We start from the raw sequence: 21,840 nt of genomic DNA, 5'->3' as shown, positions 1-21,840 counted from the left end.
TTGGAGTGGGAAGATGAAAAGACAGAGTTCTCCTACACACATTTCTACTACATTTTTTAAAAAGTTCTATAACTATGCAATTGTTTTTTCGTAAACATCAAGTTTTATTTTGAATATTATTCTACACATATTGTGGAATTATAGAGTTTATGAGAGTTGAGTATAGAGTTGTTTTTGAGTAAAGAGTATGTCATTACATTTCCAAGAGCCTACACGGTGCTCCATTTGTTTCTTTCTGAGTCCCGCGTCATAGGGAGGAGGGTGGATCAATATTGGATGCTGACACCGCCTGCACGGATGTACGTCGGCATACGCTGACCACTAATAAAAGCTGACCCTCAGCTACCGTTACCAGTGGGGAGAATTTCCCGAACCAATCAAGAGAGTCTATGTAAGGGGCCAAGTGTTAGCCAGCCAATTGCAGAGCACATGGTGAGTCACGTGACCATTGTTTTTCTTTTGACTGATGCCGTCACGTCATTCTGGAAATTAAGTGTCAGGTCGAGTGACCCAGTGTGTTTCTATACTTTTACACGTCCTTGTTAACTTTAACGAAGAATGACGACTTAACGAGAGAGTTAAAGGATTTCTGGATTTCATGAAACGACGACATAAAGAGAGTGGTATGGTTTATTATGTTTCGTGTGGCTTGTATGAATGCTAGTGAGCTAGCTAGCTGCGGTACTCCGTGTTAACGGAGCTAGTAGCTAGTTGCTGATGTTGAAGTGTGTTATTTTGAGTAGAAGCTAGCTATCTGGTTTTCTTCTCGGTTTGGATCAGTTACCAAAGAGGTTTTACGTGTGAAGAACTGAACGATACCTGGAAGACAGCTTTAGGAGCAGTGGTAGCGGTTTTATCTCACATGTCATATCCATCATTTGCTTTATGTTTTCCTTCTCTCATGTCACTTTTTTGTTGTTCATTACCAGGTTAATAAAAAGGGAGAGCATAGACCAAATATTTCTTTGGATGGCATAAACTCTTATGACCTGAAAGAATGAGTCATAGATGGGCACCAAATACCTGGGTGAAAGTAAGCAGAGCATTTCTTCACTCTTAAGTCATTAACATCACTTCCCTTGTCTGGTACCTCTCACTGTAGGGTTCATGTACAATATCTTGTTTCTTACAAGGTTGGCTGTCTCAGCTGGAGGAACATCTTCCACCCGAGGAACAGGGGCCGTAAAGGATGGCTCTTTAAAGCTAACCAGGTAGCTAGACAAAGGCTTGGACTCCACACCAGCACCCTGTATTTGAATACTTCAACCTCACGTTGGTCCACTGGTCTGAGCCAACACATGTCACGAGTCAGGAACACACTGGACACAGTTTCTAAAGCTGTGAGTGGGACACATACAGAACTTCTCTCCAAGATTGCCAAACTCAAACCTAAGGCTTTGAATAAGGCTGAGGTCAGTGTTGAATCAACACCAAAAGCTGAGGAGAGTGCTTTTACAGCTACTCCTGCTCAGGCTAATGGTGCTTCTCCTTCAACATCCACTACACCCAAACCTAACTCATCTTCTGCCAGTCCCACCGTTCCTGCTTCTGCTACTGCATTTGATACAAGTGCTACTACCTCCACTTGTTCTCACAATTCCACGCAAGCATCTGTCGCTGCCACAGTTCTGACTGTGCGGGAACTTAAGGAGAAAAGACTTCGTCGTGTTGTTCCTGCTGTCAAAGCCAGTTTTCCCAGGAAGGAAGAGGAGCTTAACCCTTCATCAAGTGACACTGAGAATAAAAGCACAACTTCCAAACAAACCACAGCACTTTTCCATCCCAGCACCTTTTCAGTCAACTTGGATGAGACTTACAACTACCTGGCCCATCACATCAACTCATACTTTGGCAGCAGTACAAAGACTCAGGACAATAAAGTGAACAATGATGACAATTCCTCTGCTTCCTCTCAGGGTCAACAAACTAGTGAGCTCATGCCAGTATCTGATAAAAGAGACCCTGCTTCACCAGCTACTCCTTCTTCCTCTAAGAAGGGTTTTGGACACTACCTGTCCTACTCAGCTCCCACTGTGCAAGCCTTTGTTGGGAGCTATATTGCTCCCCTGGTCCCCAGGTTCAGAACAGGTGAGTCCAAGACAGTTACAGTAGAGGAGAAGAAGCCTCAGGATGCAGCAGTTAAACAGGTTGATGCCACAATTAGTAAGGAGCAGAAGGCTGCAGAGGAGAAAGCCAAGAAACTTCTACTCCAAAGGGAAAAGGTAGGTCTACACAGCAATATTTAATTCAGAAATCTTTCCTTCTGTAGAAGTATGAATGTGACAGTAAGCTTATAATTTTTAGCAACAAGGTCCTTCAGTATAACATGGCTGTGCCATATGGTTTTTAAGTTTCATAGTGCTTTATGTTAACATTTTTTCTTTGTAGTGCTGACACAGATTGACTCTGTGAGGTATTATCTCTGTCTGTGTTTGAGGGAAACATGATGCCCTCATCAGATAGTTATGAGTAGCTGGTTGTATTACAGCAGAGTGCCCGCTGTCCACACATTGACCGGAGCCCTTGCTACACTATATGTCTAATGGTAGTGTAGTGTACTGATGTGCTCCCTGAGTTCCTGGAATCTGTTTTCAAAAATAACCCACTTGTGGAGGGAGATAGCGCACCATAGAGGCTGTGTACATTGTAGGCCAAGCCCGGCGTTTATGTTGTAGAGATATAAACACACCTGACATTCAGTTTATGGTCCGACTGGATCAAGTATTTTGAAACACTACATGACTTGTGTCCTTTAGCTGATGATATACAGTAGAATAATGTGATGCAGAGGTGGGTCATTTACATTTAGTAAGGGTCTGACAAGAAATCTGTGCTATTCAGATAACAACTACTTAATGGTGCTGAAAAGGTGTATGTCTGTTGATTTTTTTTTTGTTGTTGGTATTTTGGAATAATAATCATTGAGTCATTTATCTGTTGATTTAGCCACTCTCCACATTAAATTATGTTAATTATGTTACTTATGCAAGCACATATATAGGTTAAATTTGCAGGCCATGATTAATATTATTAATTCAAATGTGATTAATTATTATAATCCAGTTTACTTTTACATGGGAGCAACAAATTTGCCACGAAAGTGCTGGTGTACAAAAATCTTGTTCCACCTTATGGTGGAGGTGCTAAAAACTTTTTGGCGTCTGACCCACGAACCAAATGAAACAAGCAAGCAACAACTTCATGTCAATGCTAGTGAGGCACATTACAGTACTCTGAGTATTTATGTAGTAGACATTTATTTGTAAAGAAAGAAATTAAGTAATAATGCCAACACATACACATCAGTTACTGTGTCATATTGTAAATCAAAATGAGGATTTTTTTTTAAAATTAGCCACAGAACCTGTCAAATTTTAATTCCATTCAGATCCCAGCTAATGTTTAATGATGAGATCTCACTGGTTGCATATTTCTCGTCTCCTAGATCATTGCCAGGGTGAGTGTGGATAATCGAACTCGGGGACTGGTCCAGGCTCTACACAGGGCGTCAGATGTAAGGGTCTACATCAACAGGGTGGAGGACCTCAGCTACCATCTCCTGGAGTTTCCAGAGACCCGTGGTGTTGCTGTCAAGGTGAGAAATCTGAACAGGTTTGTTTTTTTCCCCCAGACTGTTGGGGGCAAAAAGCAAAATGACAGCAAAATGTCTCATGCTGTTTACCATGTCAAAAGCATCAGCTCTTTTGTTTGGCACTAGCTCGTGGTGTAAAGACGGTGTTCACTGCAGCACAATTTTTATGCATACATTATCATGATGTATCTGGCCTGAATTGTTGAACAGCTGTAGAATGTGAATGATGTAGATAATGGCCCTTCTGCTTGTGTGTGGGAATTTTCCCATACCAGGCAAAATGTCAGTTTGTCAGCTGTGGCAACAGGTTGCAGGCTTCTCTCTGTTTATTGTCAGAGCTAGGCAACTACATGCAGACCGCATACTGTTGCATTTATTTATGTCTCAACATTATCTCTATTGGTGTCAGGAACTCATTCAATAATAATCTATTTCAAAGCAAGGCCAGTGTTATACTCAACATAGAGTGTCATTATAAGGATAATTTTGATAGATTTGCAAATGGCAGGAGAAATAAAGGACATCATTGTGATGAGTGACTGACCTGAATTTCAGTCTTAATGCAGTCATGATGTGAGAAAAGACTTCTCACACGTTTATTCCTGTCACGTTGTTCAGTCTGTTGGTAGTAGCGCCTTTAAGTATCGTGTTGTATTTACAACACAATGGTTTAAAAGGTCTGTTCAGACTGAAATCACCTATATGTTGCAGTCACATAAATATTCACCACATGTGATGATGGTAAAGTGCATTCATTCCCCATGACACATTGGTCACGCTGTGTTTGCTTCACTGAATTCAAATAATGATTAAAATTGGCTGGACATTGGCAAATTTTGCTGTGTCACAAGTCATTATTTAGAGAGGCAGTGGAATCGACATCTCATTCAGAATGAGCATTGACTGTTTGTGTCCTTGTTTGTTTAGCTGAAATGAAAACTGGCAGAATAGGATGGTTGCTCTGTTACTGACTATCAGGGCAAATACAGGGGGTAAGAGCCAAGACAACAGCATGTAAAATGCATAAATTTCAACTTGAGAAACAACAATATTAACTAAACTAGCCCTATAATCTTATACCTGAGACCACACAGTCATTGTTTCCTATCCCATCTCCACATTCCCATATTGTGCAGTAAGTTTGTCTGACCCCACCATGGTAGATTGACAGTGTTTTTCATTTCCACTCTTGACTGCCATGGTATGTTTATGTGTTCCTTAGGAGAAGGTTATCCCTTGTCTCCTGCGTCTGAAGCAGGCCAGTGACCCAGGGCTGAGGGCAGCAGTTAGAGAAGCCCTTGCTCTGGTGGGCTACCACAAACCTGTAAAAGGCCGTGGCATACGCATCCTTTCCATAGATGGAGGAGGTTTGAGGTACAAGTTCAGCTCTTTTTTTCTTTTCTTTACCATAAGATATAAGTCGTTTATTTGAAGTCTTTTCAAAGTGGAACTGAATAGCATATACTGCAGGCAAGGCCATGTCACAGTATTCTGAAAAGCAATTCACTGCTTCTGTCAGCAGTTTCAATTAGTGAAGTAAATGCATGCTAGAGAAACAGTAACTGCAAATAGATAAGGATTTACGTCCTATTTGTCTTTGTTATTCTAGTTGAAAATCAATCAGCTGTCACTCTTTGTGGCCAATTTGTGGGCTGTGGTTGTCACCTTATTAGTTAATGGTTGTCTGTGTATGTCTGACTTTGTACTTTCAGGGGACTTCTTGCACTTCAGACTTTACACAAGCTGGAAGCATTGACCGGCAAACCCATTTACAAAATGTTTGATTATATCTGTGGTGTCAGCACAGGTACGTCCTCCTGCCCTACTTCTGTATGTGTATGCGTTTGTGTGGATTATCAGAGTAGACTGACAGCACTGATGACACACTGACCCATTTGTTGCTCTGCACTTTTTTTGATCCCAATTCCACCAGCCTACCCACTCTAATGTCAACCTTGATGCTATACAGTCAATTTAGTCCAGGGTAAATCTGTTTCAAATTGTTAAGATGCTATGAAAATTAATGAAATTACAATATTGATACTAATGTATCTATATTTGGTTTCAGGAATTGTCAGTAAGTAGATTCATGCTTTTTCCCTGTATACAAATTCACCACATGGGGGCGCTGTGGACCACTGTCCTGTTCATCTGCCACTGTTCTGTTTTCTTCTCACAGCACATTGAAAAACTGCATTTTATTTGCAGAACACATTGAACTTTAATCACCACCAGAAGTTCTGTTGTCCTCATTTCCTATCAGTTCTCTGAGTCTTAATCTCCAACAGTTGGAGGTACTTCGTTTTCAGATTTAGCGAATGTTGTCAAAGCATAATGTAATCACCTTGCTAGATCAAATGATGTTCATGCATTTAAAACCCATCTGGGCCACATCTGGCTGCTTTGATCACCCACATTATTCAGGTACACCCCAGCTCTGCCCTCACAGCACTGAACACTGTCGTGTCTTGTTAATCCTGCCAGGGATCCTTAATCATGGAGAGACGTAGTTGAGAAGTATTTGCTTACAGTGTTATGGTCATGTTAATCCCATGTACTGCTTATGAATGGCTTATACATGGGTAATGTTACTCCTAACTGATAACCCTTTAGGCAGTTAACCTCACATCAGCCCTGCACCTTTAGAGTAATGAAACAATGAGCTTTACATTACCTGTTTGCCCATTTGTTACCGAGATTACCCTGTTAACTTTCTGAAGGAGCGACTGAAACACTACAACTACATGTTTACAAAAATATGCCTTTGTTTGATTGGTTTACCAGTACTTCTCTTTCCCTCTTTGAATGTTTGTGTGTTTTCCTCAGGTGCTATCATAGGGTTCATGTTAGGTGTCTTCCAAATGCCACTGGACGAGTGTGATGACATTTACCGGAAGCTGGGCTCAGATGTTTTCAAGCAGAATGTCATTGTTGGCACTGTGAAGATGGGCTGGAGCCACGCTTTCTATGATAGTGAAGCCTGGGAGAACATCCTCAAGTCAGTTCCACTGTTATTGTTGATGACAGAGTAGGAGGTTGTGCCTAAATTAATTAGAGTAATGTTAAAATGTTGTGATAGCGATGCGGTAAAAGACGCGGTAAAAGACGCGGTAAAAGAGTTCTAGAGTTCTAACTCTTGTTATTTTTGAATACCATTCTCCTTCTTCCCAGGCAGCATCCTTTGTGATAATGCATTTTAAAGTGAAGATTTTTGTCTGCACTGTCTTGCCAGGCAGCCATAACGTACCATTCATATTGGATAACCATAAGATCAGATATGATATTCACTGTGATGGATAAACTCACTCAAACAAATTTAGAATTTCACATGATATGGATTGTTAATCATTATAATGCAGGCTGGTTGGAAAATTTGGAAGAATGTGTAGAAGAATAAAAACCACCACCTTGTGCTTAAATATGGGCAGCACAGCAGTTATATAAAGTATATAGACATTGTTGTAAATGTCCCTAAAAACCTTCAGTTCAGTAGAATGGTTAATAAAAATGACACTGATCACAAAAATGATTTCAGGTTCCATTAACTGATATGCAATAGGACTCTGTGAAGCTTGCAGAAATATTTCTGTAACAAGTCATAGTAACATCCAAAATTCAATAAGCCAGAAAATAACATCATCTTTCCCTTCCTCAGAGAGAAAATGGGTTCTCACCTCCTGGTGGAGACTTCAAGAAACCCTGAATGCCCCAAGGTGAGCTTTAGAAGATGGTGTGACTCATTCTTCCATCTTGTTCTGTTGTGGCACTGACCAGTGAGCCTTCGCCTCACCTTGTTTACTGGGATATTGCACAGAAAGCTACTTTCTCTAGCTCAGTCTTGCATTTTTCTGCAAGACGAGTGAGGAAAATACATTCTAAGACCGTGTGTCTAAAGAAATGTATAGGTCAGCAGACTCCTCTGGATATTAAAATGGTCTGTCAGCATGTCAGTTCAGATAATGTGCCTGTATTTTACATCTGTTTAGATGTAAAATGCTGCCTCATACTGAAAAAGACAGTCACAGTGTATGTCATTTCCTTTATCTCTAGGTGGCAGCGGTGAGCACCATTGTGAACCGAGGCACTCCTCTGAAGGCCTATGTGTTCAGAAACTACAACCTGCTGCCTGGGGTTCGCTCACACTACCTGGGGGGCTGCCAGCACCAACTCTGGCAGGCCATCCGAGCCACGTCAGCAGCCCCTGGGTATTTCCAGGAGTTCACCTTGGGGAATGATCTCCACCAGGTCAGTCCCATTCACAACAGTAACAGGGTAGTGATAGGGGCTGCTCTGATCATGATAGGCTTGATGATTAAATCATACAGTTTAAATCTAAAATATGTCCTGCCAGTATTTGTTACAGAAAAGGTAATGTGATATAACCTACAGAAGTGGATTTACATTCTACATTATTATTACATTATACATATTAAGTTTTTAGCTGATGCTTTTATTGAGAATGGTTGTCATGAGCAAAGCTGTTACTTAAGCTTAAATTCGTACCACTCTTACAAACAAAGAGAACGTATGTCAGACTCTCAGAATATAACAAATCGAATGTAGCTTTAGAGGCTCTTAGAAGCTCTAGCAGCCCCCAGAACTGATGGATTCTGTTTTTACAAAAACTGGCACATTAGTAAATGTCAGTCCTTGAAATGTGTCCAAACAATGCAAACACACAAACAAAAACCCCTTCAGTGCCACAATAAGTCAAAAACGTCAACTCTGTTGAATTCCTTGGGTGAAGAAGAATAGTTGTAATTGCAGTTTGGTGAATTTCTGTCAATACCTTTGGAGGCCATTTCACTTTTTGTTAAATACACATTATTTAGCGTCTTCTTTTCTTGCTAAGTTGACTGAATGAATTTCATATGCAGAAGATGTGTCTGGTGTGTCTGGGGGATGTCTTTATAATGTTGATTAAACAGACATCTGACTCTCCACACCATGATACAGATATGGATTTGATGTCTAAGACATAGAGTCAGGATGTGAGCTGTATTTCTGCACTGATTCACCTCATCACGAAAAACATTACTTTCGTAAATAGTCAAGTCCCTAAAATACCAATTTCAGCAACACTGCAGGCCAAAGGTGAAATCACTTTTTGACCCATAACTCTTGAATCATATCACCTATCAACAAGTATCTTCCCCTGGGTTCTATGGCTCAACATGAGTCCAATTAATATAGTCTTTTTAGTTTCAGGCAGTTAATTCAGAGATTGTCTTCAGTTCTGTAGAAAACACATTTTCTCTCACAAAGCTGTTCGAGTTTTCACCCTATAATTATTTATGTTCAGTAACAGTTTAATACTTCAGACTGTTTTCCTACAGTACATGGATAAATACACAAACAAGTCATCAGTGTGTGCAATTTGCCCTGTTTGAAAACCTTTGCTTGGCCACTGGAATGGCTCCCTGATATTTGTTTATTGTTCCTGTGAAGGCTTATTTTTTACTCATTCTCTCTTTCACACCCTGCTTCACATTCACACATTATATTTACACGCCTTGTGACAATTTCACTGCAGTCCTCGGCTAGAGTAATGCAGGGCTTACTGTTGGTCTGTTGGATTTAAATGCTATGCTCTCTGTGTTGACGGTGGAGAATCTGAAGGATTTTGAGAAGCCTAATGAGAAAAATCCTTTGCACAGCAAGCGGGAGGGAAGATCTCCATTTCCTGCCTGTCAGTGTTTATTTCCAGTCAGTTACATTTTGTCAGGAGAGTAAGGGGTAAAGTCGCAGCGAGACATACTTAAATCCATCTCCACTAAACAGGTATGCATTAGTCATCAGTAACATAACAAACCACCAGTCCACTCTCTCCCATTTTACCGATCAATATGTATGTCTACTCTTTACCTTTTAAGTAAGGACTTAGTCAGAAAACAGAAGAAGAAATAAGAAACCACATGAGTAACGGATATCGACAACAAGCATCTGGATGTTATTTACCTCAAAACAGCAGCTGCAATGTGCTTTCAAAAAGATGATTTAACACACACAAGGTAACGTACTGTAGATGCCTGCACAACAAGTCATTATGTTCCACTCCTGTTTGAGTATTCTGTTGGTGTAGCCTGTCTTTGACCTGTCGATGCCAGATGTCAATATCTCCTTGAATTGACATTCAAAACACAGATGTGACGTACAGACTGACAAACTCAACATAGACCTAGTGTGACACACATGTGAATGAGCATGTGTTTACATCAAAGGCAATATCCTGTGTCAACTAGCTCCCACATTCTTAATTGCAAGCTGTGTTAGTTGTGTAGGTGAATAGAGAAGTGCAGGAGGAGAGAATGAAAGAGACTAGTTGATGAAAACCCACCTGTGGTGGGAGATTTCCCCAGCTTGCCGTCTAGCAGGTCTCACCCTACTCTGGGATGCATAAATTATCCCGATCCAGTGCTTCTCTCATCACACACAACTGTTTGACTGCTACATCTGCCTCGTTAGAAGAAAAGGCAGACAATCTAATTATGGAACTGCTATTCCAACCGCTGTTAGTCAGCTGCCAGCAGGAAAACTCATACTGTGAGAAGATGAGATGCCATCAGTAGTTTAATATATTTAACACATTTGACGTGAAATCAGTTACAGTAAAGTGTTTTATTTTCATTTCTTTTCTTTAAAAAGAAACTTTCAAATAAAAAGCCCAATGAATAGAAAAGGAGATCTTCAGTCCTCACTTAGTAAGATGTATTTTTTTTCACTCTGCTCTCTTCTTTTCAGGGTAATAAATCTTAAGAGAATATTTTAAGGTTGTGTTTTAGCCTTGACTCGCATTTCTTAGCTCATTTGTTCTACACTCTACCCTTCTTATTTTTGGGACATTTTTTCTTGAATTCATCGTGTCTGAAAATATTCCACTAGTATGTGACTTTAGAAGATCAGAGCACTAATATCAGGGTACAAACTTGCTGTTTTATATTGCATGCAATGCATGAATTTGAGAGTCAGAAGAGGGCAACTTATGTTTGGATTGGCATCTTTGAATTGGCTTAATGACTTATTCAAATCCTGCTTCTGTTGGGTAATAGCTCAAAAATATTAAACATCTTGGAGTTCATGTTTATCTTTAGAGAAAAACATTTCCCAACACTCAATCAAAACCATCAACAGAAATGTGAAAGGCGAAGACGACTGAAGAATTGACAAAACTGTAGCATTTAATTTAATCAAAGCTACAGAAGCATCCACTATGTCTTTAATAGTAATAATGTGTCAAGAGTTTGACTGTTGAATGTGATTGAACAATGACATCTAGGATAAAGTCAAAGAACAGTATTTATAAAGAGTTCCTTTTAATATACAGCATCATGCAGCTTTTAAGTACTTCACTTTCCTTGTGAACCTCTGGCCAGATTCTGAGTGCCACCCAGCCTGGTGACTTTATTCACCGGCTATTTGAAACCGGTCATGAGCATAACATGCTGTCTGTGTGATGTCAGGATTCCCTAGAGAGACAGTCATCTCGCTCTTTTCCACAAACGCCCACAGAGTTTTCCACTTAATTCAAGCTCCAGACAATCATCCTTTTGTACGGTGAGCGCAAGACAGTTGCCACGCCATGTGCTGAACGAATGCCCGAATTCTCAAGCAGTGTTTCAAGAAAGTTGTGATTGTTCGCTGATGTGTCTGTGATTCTTCAGGCTGGAACAGAAAATCTGATGGAGCCAGAACTTTAGATTCAGACTGAGTACATTGGGGAAATTGTAACTTAGAGCAAGACCTTTGAAGCAGAGCAGCCATGGTATTATCAAAGCCTCACACTTGCCACCACAGCCATGGAGGGGATACCGTAGCGAGAGGGGAACAAGGGGAAAAGAGCGAAAAAATAGAGGAGATGAAGGGAGGGAGGAGGCGCATGTTCCACATTAAAGCTCCTCTCAGTTATCTCGGCTCTAAAGAACACAGAAGTAGAAGACTTCAGACGTTTCACAATAGATGCCAGGGCATGCGTGGAATGGCGAGGAGGGCCCAATTTTTCTGCCTAGTTGCCATGGCGTCTCCTGAGGCGATGGGGAGGAATGGGAGCATGTTTTGTGCCCACCTCTGCCAGCATTTGATGGGAGGCATGGGATCAGTGGGCCACCACCCCCAGTGCGAGCTCTTGAGAGCCCCAACAAGGCATCACCCTCAGCAGAAAGACTTCACACAGCCAGAAAGGGAGTAGGTCACATCAGCAGTCCCTTGCTTTTTTGGTCACTAATGAGTGACAGGGAGTGAGTCATAAATGAGTCTAAGGAGTCATTAAGTGTGGCAGATTTGGCTGAAGAAAACTCAAAAGACTGTTTGAATCTGTGAGGAAAGAGGCCAAGGGTTTCACAAACTTAAATGCCATTCAAAAAACGTGTAGTTCAAGAAATCATAGCCTTTTGGATCTCCTTTTTTTCTTCTCCTTTTTCCCTTGTAAAGGCCACTGCAGGTGAGGTTATTGGTCATCAATTACATGCTCAGCACCACAGCAGAGAGGTGAGAGGTGGTGGATTCAGGGAGGCGACAGAGAAGATAAATCTGAGCTTTTAGCCACTTCCTCATCCCAGCTCTCTCCTCCTGTGTTAAGCCCTGAGAGCTCGGCCCAGAAGCTGTTGGAGGATGGAGCTTAGACTTATGAGCCCTGCTGTAGACTGCTTCCTCTTCCCAGACAGACTCTGGATCTTTGTCCCTTGCGTATAAACTCACACACACAGATCCTGTCATTGTCACATTACCTCTGTTTCCTCAATTGACTGTGTTCTTTGTTCTTTTGTACAGATATGTTTTCACAAATGCACAAACACTTGATTGCACTGGCACTCTTGTTTGGGGATTAGGCCGGTCCACTGATTATGTTGACCGGCTGCTGTATGAAAGCTTCCATGAATCTTTCTCTGTCTCTAACCTCTTTTCCCTCTCACAGTGCACGTCACTTAGCAGGCATCTCACTGCAGTGGCTTCAGATGAGATTACTTGGAACGAGTCTCTGCTTTAAACCTTGCACTACAATGTATTGGTATGCAAGTGTGTGTCCAGTCACCTCTCCTGAACAGTACAGTAGGGAAATTAGCTTTAAATTGTCCATTGGAACAACTTATTATGATGGACAGAATTATGTTTTCTAATATGGAGTTGTCAAATATGTACAGAAAGCCTCAGGAGAATCTAGACTGAGTAAACATGAGCAAGGGGGATTCTGCATCCATTTATATCACTGCAAGAATTGTCACAGTTTAACCTGACTGGCTACAGCCGGCAGGGGATGATTCATTGTTTCAATACAGGGTACAGGGTATGTGTGGTCGTGTATTCACCAAATATGTGGGAAAAGGTAACTGTGTGCAATAGATCTCAATTGGTTTGCCTGCCTGGGGGCAAAGTTGGCACTTGCACAGATGGGTCCCTCATCTATTGACAGCCTGGGAAGATGGCTTGAACCTCAATGAGACCTTTGGGGCCTATAAAGAAAAAAAAGGCAAAGAGGAGAACTGGTCGACGTAATCGCATAATATGGCATGAAGACCTCTGACTTGACCTGGCCACCACTTAAGACCGACACTCACCACACTAACAGTGTTGTCAGTCTTATCCTTGCTGATGACAATTGTGGCCTTTATGTGGATTGGGTGCTATTATTTAGGCAATTAATTTTACTCAATGAGCAGATGTATGTACCTGATTGCATAGAGAGAGACGCTTGAGAAGCTTGCTTTTATGTGCAAACAGCATGAATTGATTTTGAAAATTTATTTAAGTATTTAAGTATTGAGAGTACACAAAAGTTTTTATAGCAGCCTAATTATCTACTTTATCGATTGAATGACCATGTCTGGAAAACAGAGTGGCTATTGTGACAGGCATAATCAGATGTCTATGATTTATGTAACGCTTCCCTAATTAATCATTTGAGAGAAGGGACTCTCATCGGCAGAGCCTCATAATAAATCATGACAGAGCTCAGTGCCCCTCAGTCCAGCCTTGTCAAAGATGCCAAAGAAGAAACTGTAATGACTACAGCTGCTCACTGGGGCTGTGATTTGAGAGCTACACCAGATGTATGTCGAAGACTCACCTCATTTAGATTTAAGCAAGCGCTCTGTTCTCTGTGTTGTGGCCTTTCATAATGACCCTCTCACAAGGCAGCACTGAGGTTCACCCAGTGGGTTAGAGGGGGAGAGAAACACAGAGGCACACAGGCTGAATGAAGAGGATGAAGTTTGCTGTCCCAGCTAATGGGAGCTGACACACAGTGGGGCGTGAAATGACTTTTACTGATCCTGACGATAGCACCTCTTTCCTATTCAAATCAGCACTCCCCCTCTAAGACAGCTTTAACTGGCACAATGAAGATAAGCTCCCAAAAGTTAATGACAGTGGAGACATTTCAAACAGGAATGCAAGGGACCTATAAAGGTCGTGCATGTCTTAATTTTGTTTATTTATCACGGCTCATATCATCTGATTAGGTTTACTTCAGAATACACTGTAATAACTTGTTTTATTTTAAAGTCATATTTAAGTCTAATTGGCCATCAAGTCAAACATGTAGGTGCAGGAGACCTAATTAGCAAAGAACTTGCTTTGTTTGTGTATAGGAAAATGATGAGCTGGTATGTGAATCAGCCATTAGACCCTGAAGGGCAAAGGTGAGGCCAGACGTGCTCTGATCCTCTGGGTTATCAACAAATGGGTTCCATCAGAATCAAGAAATGCTGTCAGAGGAAATCATTAAGCCTTTCAGGAGGCCAGAATTTGAACTTGGCATTTCAAAATTCTGTTTCTTCTCAGACTCTGGGGTTAAACTTCTGTCAGCTGGTTATGGCTGACAGGGGTGCACCCTCTGAGGACATTTATATGTTGACAGACGGCACTTCTTTTCACTGTGAGTGAGATTGAGTCATGGTAAATACAGCCAGCATTACAGCTCTAAATCCTTATAAATGGAAGTGACCTTTGCCTTGCGTCATACTGAGTGTGTGACAGACAGCTTGAGTTTGGCCATTTTGTATGCAAAGCTCATTTGCAGTTTGTCCTAAGTAGATCATTGTTTCTAACTTAACTCCTTATCCAAATATGCCCCGGCCTCAAGAAACCCTTGTGTGAGAACGTGGCAGTGGACCAAGAATGGATATCTCACTGAAAAGTTGCTTTAAAGAGCCTAGGCTTTACCAGTGCAGCTTCAACCTCTGCCAAACTGTTCTCACTTCTCACTGTATTTTCAGTTTGGTACCATCTCTGTCAAGGAGGCTTGATGATGCAAATGATCTTCTAAATAGATTCTTCATAAAGTTCTGAGCCCCAGACACAAAGAAATCCTACCAGTCTTCCAGTGGGGTCACAAACCTTCCTCACTGCCAAAAACCAGACTTTCCTCCCAGGCCTCCACGACTATGTTCACCAGCTCTGAATTGCTCAAGCAGGTGCACTGAAATGGAGACAAGTTATAGCATTCAACTCCCAGCTCACAGGAGCATTGTGCTGTTGGCGTCTAATGTTACATGCTTTGGCTCTGAGTGCGAGGCCAGCCACTGTGCATGTGAAACTTGCCCCCAGCTATCGGCACAAAGAACCCATAACTGGACCCTGACTGTTGCCATAATTTCCACTGAGTTCAGAAAATAGAGCCACTCACAGTGGTGTGAGCGATAAGAAAACGGCTTAGTTGTTTTGTTTCCAGCTGGGTTCGTCTGGTGCTCTCTGCAGTGCAAGTCCCCTCTAAGTCTCCATTATGAGCAATTCCAATCCAGAAATGTTCTCCCTTTTCTGTGATTCATTTCTTGGTCTGCCAGACACCCTACTGGTGCATAATGACGTGCTTTGGACAAACGGCTACCTCAGCAGTTCTTCCATGCTTTGTGGCAGAGTGAAATCTTTGTGTGACTTCCATCTCAGCTACTGAGATGGGTGCTCTCTGAGGCTCTGGCTCTCACATGAGATTCTCTTTAATAACTAAATGTACGATTTTAAATGATTCATACATTACATTAGCATAACAGATTGCTTCCTACAAATCAAAGAAAGTTCCTCCATCAGACAGTTTGGTTCAGAGGGACTGGAGACATTCACATTTGTAATTTTTCACATTCTTTTCTTCACTTTTAGCCATTCCAGCAGACATTGTCAGGCTGTCAGTCAATTCATCACTTTGGTCCAGACTGAAATATCTCAGCGACTATTGAATTGATTGCTGTGAAAATTTATACAGACATTCATTGTCCCCAGAGAGGGAATTCTAATGACTTTTGTGACCCTCTTACTTCTTCTCTAGCACCAACAGTAGGTCACAGTTTTTTCTCATTCAGTAACAGAGACAACCATTTCCCCCTCAGGATGAATTGTAATGACTTTTGTGATCTTTTAACTTTTTATCTAGTTGCCTAGTTCCAGAATCTGCGTCCAACACTTATTTACATTATTGATCAATCTGTCAATGATTTTCTCGAAATCATTTGTTTATTAAATGTTTTGAAAATTTGAAAAGCTAATGACATTTCCATCAGCTCCAACTAAACTTTGTGTCGATATAAGATGCATAAGAAGTAAACATACCTGCTAAACATAAGCATATTATTCTGAGCATATTATGAGCATGTTAGCTTGCTTATTGCTAGCATTTTGCTCAAAGCATTGCTGTGCCAAAGTCAGTTTTATCATCCACTGCTGAATTATGTCTCGTTAGCGGCCTGCTTTGCTGAATTTCCACAATGTCACCCACAGTTTTCCTAGAGAACTACCATTTTAAAAGTGGCAAGTCATTCACAAAACACCTGCTATCATTGGACCTGTTACTTGATGCAGTGCCCCCAGCCTAACTACAATAGCAAATTCCCTTTGCAATTTTATTTTCCTGGTCTATGAATTGATGATACAATTTTACAGTCCATCTCCCCAGATGATTAGCAGACCTATGGCTTTGTAGGCAGCCCTCATATTCTTCTTCACACTGTGTGCTCTCACAGATTTGAGCAGAATTGTTGTTAGGCTGCAACACTGCTGGAGTGCACTGATGAGATGGGATGTTCCCTCCCCTCTCCTTTTCAAGCCTCTGTGTGTATGAATCCATGTGACATACGCTGCCAGAAACACATACCCACATTATTATATGCATTGACTCTAAGTAGGCATGAGCTTTCGATCAAACGTGCACATACATTCAGTCACATAAGCAAGCACTCTTCCCCCCGAGAGTGTCCCTAGACCCTTGGGGCCCTGCAGCTCCCACCCCCCAGCCTGGCCTCTTTAATGAGGACTGGCCCCTGTGTGTTTGATCCTGCTGCCAGCCTGCAGCCCTGCGGCCCCTCAGCCTCATGCCTATTCAACAATCCCCACAGCCTCTCCATTTGCTCCCCCATTGCCTTGGGTAGACTATAGATCCAAAGCAAAAGCACTCCTTGGCGGTTGTTCGATATCAAAGCCAGTCTGACTGAAACTGTGAGGGAAGGAAAAAAAACAATTTAGCTCTGTGCTTTGTGGACTTACAAGCAGCTGTGGAACTGTACATTGATCTGTTCTTTTTGTTTCATCAGATGTTTTTCAAATTTCATTATTGACTGTTAAATCATGAAGGTTTTTAGGTCTCAAATGCCAATTAATTGGTTTTGCCAAAACTGTGGTCTTGGCTTAAAACACCATTCAAAGCATGGAAATGAGGTCTCTAACATGGCATTTCTTCTGTTGTGTGCACAGGATGGAGGTCTGCTGATTAACAACCCCACAGCGCTGGCTGTCCACGAGTGTAAGTGTTTGTGGCCTAACACGCCCTTGGAGTGTGTGGTCTCGCTCGGTACAGGCCGCTTTGAAAACCCTGGAAAGAACAGCACCACCTACACAAGTCTCAAAACCAAACTCACCAATGTCATCAGCAGCGCCACCGATACTGAGGGTAAGTGACAGCAAAATCTTAAAGGTGTGTTATGTAATTAGAGTTTCACACATTTGTCAGGCTGTAAACATCCATCATGAATTTGACCTAATTCTATCTTGGTTGACTCTTAATTGTCTGCCTCTCTGAAAACACATAATGTATGAGTATCAGTATACTTGTCACAAGTAATATTAACCAGCCAGTGAAAACAGTTGTATAATATCTTCTGTGGCTCTGAGGAGAGCTTTCTAACATTCAAGAAAATAACCTTGAACATTTCATCAAGGTTACCTTGGCCTGAGCTCGAAAACTACAAATTTATAGTAGAATGCCTTTGTTACAAACTGAACTCGTGAGGTTTGAATGGTGTGGGTGTTTACCAGGCAGGGACAAAAATGCAGTTTTCTGCATTATAGGACATGTAGGATTCATCATTGTTTAGAGCTTGACTCATACTAGTGACTAACAGTCAGAAAATCTCAACCTCTGCTATTTCAGTTTTGACCTTTGATCTTTTTATGATTGGTGTCTTGTAACGTTATAGTAGAAATGCAATGCTTAATAAATGGTGTGCCCTTTTAATCATAATTAGAAGCAGGTGTGCAGAAATGGGTTATGTAAGGTTGGCAGGTCAGCCTTCAAAGCATCACAAGGCCACCGGCACAGTGTCAAAAACATCTTATTATTTTTTGTTGAAATTGGTCAAAAAACATTATTTATTATGTCAAGGGAAACAGTCCCAAAAATCATGACATCACATGCCAAACACAGACAAGCTGCATCAACAAAGAGGAAACCTGGTCAAAAGATGAAATTTGGCAACAGGGAGCTGATGGATGAAATGGCTGTAAATAGATGTTATGGAACCTATTGTGACCCATTGGTGTTGTAGGTAATGTTTATTTTATTTTGTCTGCTCCTGAGGATTAAATCATTGCACACTATGATTATAATTAGAACATGCAAAGACTTGGATAAATTACGCTGCCCGTTTCTGCATCACTTCTAACGGAATGAACTGGGTTTTGACGCCATCGGTGCAGAAAATACTGCACTGCAGCTTGACTTTGTTCTGGATACGTCCCATTGTGGCTCTCTGTAGTGGCAACCTCGTCCGTCTCCTTATCACCTCTGGACATGGGCAACTCTGCTGTGCCTAAATTTGGCTCTGTCCCCTCCCTGTTGCTGCTGCTGTGGTGCAGCGTGTGACCTAGATGCTTCTCTGCACTTGCTGTTTCTGTATTTGGGATTAAGCTTTCCCCAGCTTTCCAACTGGCTTTGTTATTTAGAAACAGCAGATTAGCAAGAGTGTTTATCACAGATTTTCTCTTTTTCAAAAGCTCCCCTGCTATCCCAGCCCCCTACTTTGTCTTAGGTGTATCAGTAGACCTTGTTTGTTGTGCACAGATAAGGAAGATCTAATCGGTGTTTTAGATGTAAACAAAGCTTCTTATGGAACTAGTTTGTAACTCACTCAGTCATGTTTAGCAGACCAGAAATTAGATTCTCCATAGGGTGGAGCTGTTTGGGTTTGTCAGACCAGTTCAGTGGTTGTCAGACCACCACCTATAGAAAAGGAAAGTAACAGCAGCAGCAGTGTACACTTGCAAATGTAGATGTGTTTATGTCCCCACCTACAGGCAAAGAACTGTTGCAATTTTCTTGTGACATACATATCACATATAGATCAGACATCTTGGACAAGCAACTGCTGCAATTCATTGTGCATGAGACCCGGCTTTGCAGCTGTTTGCACCCCGCTGAGCCTCAACAGACTCAAAAAGCACCCAGCTACAGTGGAAAGTTGAGAAAGGCTCAACTCTATGCCAAATCCTCTGAGGGAGTGCAAGTGACAGTCAGGCGAGAGTCAGTCCACAGTATTCTTGATTCCAGTGGAATCAGAAGCACAGAATTATTCCACTCCACTATGTGAAGGAACTTCAAACTTTTTTAACATTAAACAAAATGGAGGAAAAACTGATTGCTGCTGTCTCCAGCTTCCCAATAACAAACACCCAAACTTATCACCCAACTTGTTCAGCTGGTATGTCTTTAGCAGCACAGTGCTGGGTATTAAGGAACAAACTGTCTGTGGTTGACTGTAGTTAATGTTGGAAACAGAATTAATTATATTTGGATAGAAAAACATTGAAATAAATTACTCCTTGTAGAGTTTTTTCACAGCCCCAAAGGCAGGTAGTTGTAAAAGAATCCATGTTTGGACTCCACTACTGCTACTACACTGCTGAACTACTGTGGGAACACATACAGAAAAAAATCACAGCCACCTTTTTGGATCCTTCGGGCATAGTTTCCTCGTTATTGTTACCAGCTGCCTGTTTGTTTGCATTTGTAGGTTGTTGATTTTAAACCTCTCAGGCGAAGCGAATGAAAACAGCCATGACAGACAAGCCAGACATTTTCACTTGGTATAACCTCATACTTTAAGCCCTAAGCGCTTACTCTGGAACACATGTAATGCTGTCACAGTGTTGACAGACAAGCTTTGACTTCACATACCCTCTTCACCCTTAGCACAATATCAGAATGTTTGTACATTCAAGGAAGTTAATTGTGTGTTTATGATTTTGTTTCCTTTGTGGCCTCTCTCCCTCACTCTCACCTCTTCCTGCTTCCTTCAGAGGTTCACGCCATGCTCGACGCCTTCCTCCCTCCTGGCACATATTTCCGCTTCAACCCCTACATGAGCGAAGACATCTCCATGGATGAAAACCGACAAGAGAAGCTCAACCTGCTGCAGGCTGAGGGCATCCGCTACCTGGAAAGGAACGAGGAGAAGCTGAAAAAGGTCACTCGCATCCTCATCCGAGAGAAAAGCTCCGTCCAGAGGATGGCAGAGTGGGCCAGGCTCAAGGCCGACATGTATAATGGTCTTTCTTTTTACTCCTCTAAGCTGTAGGTCCAACACAAGCCACCTTTACCTCACATGGAAACTCTTCCCTTATTCTAAATTGCCTAGAATATGTCATGTTACCATGATTAGTGTCATAGTTGTTGACTTCTTGGCCTGTACTTTCACAGAAAAAATATGTAAATGGAAAATATGTGGTATTGAAAAAATGTAAGTATTTGTTAAGCTAAGCTGCCAACATATAACACTGTAGAGCAAGGAGAAAAAAATATCCTATTTTTGTAAACAGTCTAACCGAGGTCAATCAGACATTTCTCAGCTGTAATGACTAAAAATTGCACATTTAACAAAGCAGCGACTCATCAGCTATTGATATCAACAACATCGGTACACGAAGGCCCACTTCAAGCTCTGCTGTATCATATGTTGTATGTAAATGCATGTTATATTTAGATGTTACACACAAAAACAAGTCACTATCTAGAAAAAAAAAAACTACAAAAAAGTGTAAGATGCAAAGATTTCCTGCAATATTTAATTCTAATACACATATAATGATTCATGATAATGAATAAATATGAATAGCAGATATATAATTTGTAATAAATATGGGGCCTCACTGTCATAAGGATGTGCTTTTATGTATTATTTTATCCTCAAAGTATTTTAGTTCAGTTGTTTCAAACACTTTTATCATTGTGTGCTTGATTGTTTGGTTCTATGGATTCCCCACAGGCTATGCACATGTTTTTTGCTCTGTCTTCAGTGTGCCCTCTTTCCCTTTGATGCCTCTTCTCTAAAGCCTCTTTTCCCCTTTCTACCTTGAAGTGCTGTGTTTCAGTCCCCACTCTGCTGTGCTGCGCTAATGTTTGTTGCAATCATGCAGGTTTTAGCCGAAAGACTGACTTTAAAGAGATTGCTGCTTATTGATTTGTCATGGTTGAAAATGATCCTGTGTTGCTGTGTCTTGTGCTTTAAATAAAATGCACTGCAGATGCTCATTTCCATGCCCAACCTGGTCAAGTACTGTATAACCAGTCCCCAGAGGACCTGAAGTAAAGTGGACACAGATATTAGCCAGATTGATGTAATTCCACTGTTCTCCTGTTGGACCTGTGTAAAGACTGTTTGAGAGTGTATGTAATTAAAACCCATCACTCAACCTCGCTGCATCTTGCCTCCTAATTATATGAAGATTAGCCGATTGTGATCTGCGGAAAGCTGCTGTGGATCGTCTCAGGAAGAGGCAACGTGCGGATATTAAATTGGTAACTTGTACTCACAACTGCTTAATCATTCCAACAGAGATCTGATACACACCCTCACCTCAATTTCCAAGGTGCTTGACTTGATTAGCAACAAATACTGATCTATAAAATTACAACTGCAGGCATATCTGAATCTGCCAGTGTCTCTCTTCCCTCTAACTCAAATATATGTGGTTGTCTTTTTCCCCTGAGCGTGTAAAGGTAAGGGTGTGTTTTTCCGCGGAAGGTGATTTGAAGGCCCATCCCTGAGCTGTCT

The 21,840-nt window shown here is 41.4% G+C and overlaps 1 protein-coding gene across 2 annotated transcripts; it reads left to right on the top strand.

Annotated features, from left to right (window-relative positions):
- The first annotated feature begins 433 nt into the window (after positions 1-433).
- Positions 434-21,478, top strand: LOC108888542 (calcium-independent phospholipase A2-gamma). 2 transcript variants are annotated; one of them, XM_051073235.1, is made up of 11 exons: positions 434-623; positions 930-1,033; positions 1,134-2,222; positions 3,446-3,595; positions 4,815-4,966; positions 5,305-5,399; positions 6,419-6,590; positions 7,248-7,305; positions 7,643-7,837; positions 17,267-17,462; positions 20,087-21,478. In XM_051073235.1, the coding sequence occupies exons 2-11, from the start codon at positions 998-1,000 to the stop codon at positions 20,362-20,364; spliced, it is 2,421 nt and encodes an 806-aa protein (XP_050929192.1). In that variant the 5' UTR covers positions 434-623; positions 930-997; the 3' UTR covers positions 20,365-21,478. The 2 variants fall into 2 exon arrangements, with proteins under 2 accessions (XP_050929192.1, XP_050929193.1); XM_051073236.1 differs by lacking the exon at positions 930-1,033 and having other exon boundaries at positions 435-623; positions 1,103-2,222.
- The last annotated feature ends 362 nt before the right edge of the window (positions 21,479-21,840 follow it).

Source organism: Lates calcarifer, linkage group LG10, assembly GCF_001640805.2.
Source record: "Lates calcarifer isolate ASB-BC8 linkage group LG10, TLL_Latcal_v3, whole genome shotgun sequence".
NCBI classification, from domain to species: domain Eukaryota; kingdom Metazoa; phylum Chordata; class Actinopteri; family Centropomidae; genus Lates; species Lates calcarifer.
This window is presented reverse-complemented; position numbering and strand designations above follow the sequence as displayed.